This window comes from Etheostoma spectabile, chromosome 13 (assembly GCF_008692095.1).
Source record: "Etheostoma spectabile isolate EspeVRDwgs_2016 chromosome 13, UIUC_Espe_1.0, whole genome shotgun sequence".
Lineage (NCBI taxonomy): Eukaryota > Metazoa > Chordata > Actinopteri > Perciformes > Percidae > Etheostoma > Etheostoma spectabile.
This window is the reverse complement of record NC_045745.1, coordinates 29498179-29499700: the sequence shown is the minus strand read 5'-3', so window position 1 is coordinate 29499700 and position 1522 is coordinate 29498179. Positions and strand designations below refer to the sequence as shown.

At 45.1% G+C, this 1522-nt stretch overlaps 1 protein-coding gene across 1 annotated transcript in view; it reads left to right on the top strand.

Annotated features, from left to right (window-relative positions):
- Positions 1 to 264: 264 nt before the first annotated feature.
- fgf11b (fibroblast growth factor 11b) overlaps positions 265 to 1522 on the top strand; it is a 41339-nt gene continuing 40081 nt past the window's right edge. Inside the window, exon 1 of the mRNA XM_032533895.1 lies at positions 265 to 1292. Within this exon, the coding sequence (XP_032389786.1) occupies positions 1100 to 1292 (193 nt within the window). The 5' untranslated portion in view covers positions 265 to 1099. The remainder of the gene's footprint in view (positions 1293 to 1522) is intronic.

Genomic DNA, 1522 nt, shown 5'->3' with positions numbered 1-1522 from the left:
GCGAGCAGTGATTTTGTGAAGTGGCTGTTGCCCATCTAGCGCCCATTCCCTCTCCCAGTCATTCTCACACATCACAGCCTCTACCTCCCTCCCTCCCTCCCTCCTGTCTCCCTCGCTCTTCTTTTGCTCACTCTCTCCCTCTCTCTCTCTCATGAATGTCACCTCTACTGATGGTGGCTGCTGAAATTCACGCGCACATACTCTCACAACCACTCGCTGACTTTGGATGGGAGGAGGAGGAGGAGGAGGGGAGGAGGGAGGGGGGGTTTCAGTGAGGACTGTGGGAAAGGAGCGTGCCATCGGAGGCAGAAGAGGAATGTCTGTCTGTCTGTGTCCATGTCTCTGCTCTGTTCCCGGCTTCATTCCTACAAAGAGCGTCAACGTCCCGCCTGCTGTTCTACCTCTGGATTTAAGTCGGCTGGATTACCGCTTGGACTCTCAGCTCATTATTCCATGCTGCCTCATTTAAATGGGAGGCAAAGTTGGACTTGCGTGGACTGCACATATGGTGACAAACAGTTTGATTTTTTTCGTGCTTTTAAGAGATTCCTAGCATTCAAAATGATTCCACTTTCCTTCAGTAAAAGTGTTTTTATATGTAAAATAATTTGAGCTTGGAGTTGGCTAGTCAAAGTAGTTAGTTATTTTGCAATATAAAATTTTGAACTTGAGGCTGTTGAGGCGCATTTTAATGGGAAAGATGAGTGGGGAAGAGGGGTAGAAATATGTCTCTATCTTCACCTTTTTAAAAGTCAGTCACTCTAACCTTGGTCTTTCTGTTATTGGGAAAACTGAAAATGTGACTGTGGCACTATTTCATGTGCTCTGTTAGTGTCAGATTTGATTTTTTTTCATCAGTGGAGGCTTTACATTGGACTGCAGGTGAACTTGCATCTCTTCCAGTTCTTTCTCTCCAAGGGAGCCCTCAAACTAAACTCTTCCCTGTTAACCCACTTAGACGCCTGATCTCCCCTGTGGGGGCTTCTCTTAACCGCCTGTCCTACTCTAGTTTTTTGAGGAACGCAAAAAGACAAACCAGAAAAGGGGGGTACTGCAAAGGAAGACACCCCCCTCCCAAAGGTGAGAGGGGGGGAGGAAGATGGCAGCTCTCGCCAGCTCTCTCATTAGACAGAAACGGGCGGTCAAGGAGGAACAAGGCAACCGACCGGTAGCCAACAAGCGCAAGCCCTGTCCTAAGAGCAACAAGTCCCTGTGCCAGAAACAGATCCTGGTCCTAATCTCCAAAGTACGACTATGCGGGGGTCGGAAAAGTCGAAACGAGAAAAGACCGGGTGAGTCTTTTTCTGCTTGTTTCTTTTCTTGCTCAAATGTTGGCCTATTTGGCTACAAATGAAAGCTTACATTTATTATAAAACAACTGAAAATGGAGCCAATGAGAATTAGATTTTTACAAGTACTTAAATACAAAATTAATCTATATCATAAACTTTAAATAATTAAATTTGTTGCCAAGGTTTTAAGTTCAGAATCAGAATCAGAATCAGAAATACTTTATTGATCC